The following is a 2,136-nucleotide window of genomic DNA, read 5'->3' as shown; positions in this document are numbered from 1 at the left end:
CAGGCATCTCTGGCTGGTGGGAACTGCCTATCATCACTCCTATGAGGATACAGGGAGTCAGCTAGAGACTTCTGGACCCCAAGAGGAGGACTAAAACAGTGGAAAACCGGCAAGTGGTCGCGTGTGTTCAATCCGTCTAAACCCGCCCACAACTGTAACTTCAGTAGCAGCGAGACTGCAAACCAGAAAGGCCTTACCTGTGAACTGTTTTGATGTCCTTGGACTTGGCACTGAGTTGAACTGCCTTGGGGAAGGCCTGAGCGGGAGTGCGGAGAACTTTGGCGGTTGTCTAGGGCCCCAGTCTGAGCTGCTGAGCCAGACGGAGCTAATAGTGTTTCGCCGTGGGTCACACGGAACCATTGTCAGTGATCTGCCCCAGCAAGCTCCACCCTCAGGGTCGCAGAGCTAGAAACAGGTGGGCCCCTGTACGCTGTTCGGATGACCCAATACGAGGAGGTGAACGTGTCCGGCTTTGAGGAATTCAACCAGGCTGTGGAGGAGCACAATGGGAAGACTATTTTCGCCTACTTTACTGGTTCTAAGGACGCCGAAGGGAAAAGCTGGTGTCCCGACTGTGTGCAGGCTGAACCAGTCGTTCGAGAGGGGCTGAAGCATATTAGTGAAGGATGTGTGTTCATCTATTGTCAAGTAGGAGAAAAACCTTATTGGAAAGATCCAAACAATGACTTTAGGAAAAAACTGAAAGTAACTGCAGTGCCTACACTACTTAAATATGGAACACCTCAAAAACTGGTAGAATCTGAGTGTTTTCAAGCCAGCCTCATGGAGATGTTGTTCTCTGAAGATTAAGATTTAATGATGGCAATCATGTTTTGATTTGTGCTAGTATTAAAATGCACACTTCCTTTGAATTCGTTAGCTTATAAATATGTGATTATGCTAAAAATTGGTACATGCGTAAAACAATGGATATTAAAATGCTCATGAATTTAAAAAAAAAAAAAAAGAAAAAAAAGAAACAGGTGGGAGCTGGTAACCCAGCAACCAAGTAGCCTAAGGGTGGGGTTTGAGCCGCCTTGCAGCCCTAACCCTCAGGGGCAGAGTGAGACCGGTTTTGGCACACTGGGTAAGTGGATAGCCACTTCAGCAGTGATTCCAGCAAGAAAGCTGGGAAAGGTTCTGCTCAGCAAGTTTACAAGTTCAAAGTGCCTTTTAAGTGGGCTGAAGAGAGATTTAGGGTGTCTACCTGCTGGGGTTTGAGAAATCAGCAGCCTCCAGTCGTATCAGAACTGTCATTAACATCTCATACCCCAGAAGACCACGTGTTGCCCAGACAATATTCAATAACATATACAAACTGCTTTGTTTTTGGTTGTGTATTTTTTTCTTTTTTTTTGTTTGGTTGGTTTTTTTTGTTTATTTTGACGTTGTTGATGTTCTTTTGTTTTTTAATTTCAATCTTTTCCATACAGATCCCTTTTTCTTTCTCAATTTTTCTAGTTTAATTATAATTTCCCATTGCTGCCTTTTTTAATAACTAGAACTTCATTTTTCCTAGTGTTTCTACCGCTATCATTTGGTTTTTCACCCAATTTTATCCCCGTAAAGTTTTCTGTTTGCTTGTTTTGGTTTGATTTATAGCATTTTTGTCTTTCCTCTCTACTTGGTGGAGGTGGGGTACTGTGTCTGATCAGGTTAGCAAAAAGCCGCTGACCTCAAGGGAACCACCCAACTGGGCACTCCCAGAAGGTGGGTTTTTTCAGGTTGTGTCAAAGTACCCTACTGTACACCTATATTGCCCTGTCTCCCACTTTCTGTGCCTCTCTTCTTTTTGTCAATATTCCTTATCCCCACCCCCTCTCCTTTCTCTATCTTTCTTTTTTTTCTTATCACTCGGTCCTCCTTTCTTTCATCCCTATTTTGCTCTTCAACCTTCTCACCCTTCTGGTCCTGTAACCCTTAGTCCACAGGCACGAGAACTTAAAGAGCAAGAGGAAGTGAAAGGAAAATTAGGGCAAGGAAACAGATAAAAGAAATCACTCATGAGGCAGAATCAGCAGGAAACTCCAGGCAACATGAAGAACCAGTCTAGAACAACCCCACCAAGGGACCATGAGGTAGCTACTGCAGATGACTCCACCTGTAAAGAAATGTTAGGAATAACAGAAAGGGAAT

The 2,136-nt window shown here is 44.0% G+C and overlaps 1 protein-coding gene across 1 annotated transcript; it reads left to right on the top strand.

Moving 5' to 3' along the window:
- The first annotated feature begins 425 nt into the window (after window positions 1-425).
- On the top strand, window positions 426-893 carry LOC128589229 (thioredoxin domain-containing protein 17). Its single transcript, XM_053596187.1, has one exon. The coding sequence runs from the start codon at window positions 439-441 to the stop codon at window positions 808-810; it is 372 nt and encodes a 123-aa protein (XP_053452162.1). The 5' UTR covers window positions 426-438; the 3' UTR covers window positions 811-893.
- The last annotated feature ends 1,243 nt before the right edge of the window (window positions 894-2,136 follow it).

The sequence above is a fragment of the Nycticebus coucang genome, chromosome 1, assembly GCF_027406575.1.
Source record: "Nycticebus coucang isolate mNycCou1 chromosome 1, mNycCou1.pri, whole genome shotgun sequence".
NCBI lineage: Eukaryota > Metazoa > Chordata > Mammalia > Primates > Lorisidae > Nycticebus > Nycticebus coucang.
This window is presented reverse-complemented; position numbering and strand designations above follow the sequence as displayed.

Bases quoted from the DNA above. Each gene is read 5' to 3' on its own strand.
- LOC128589229 (XM_053596187.1), top strand. From the start codon at position 439: ATGACCCAATACGAGGAGGTGAACGTGTCCGGCTTTGAGGAATTCAAC.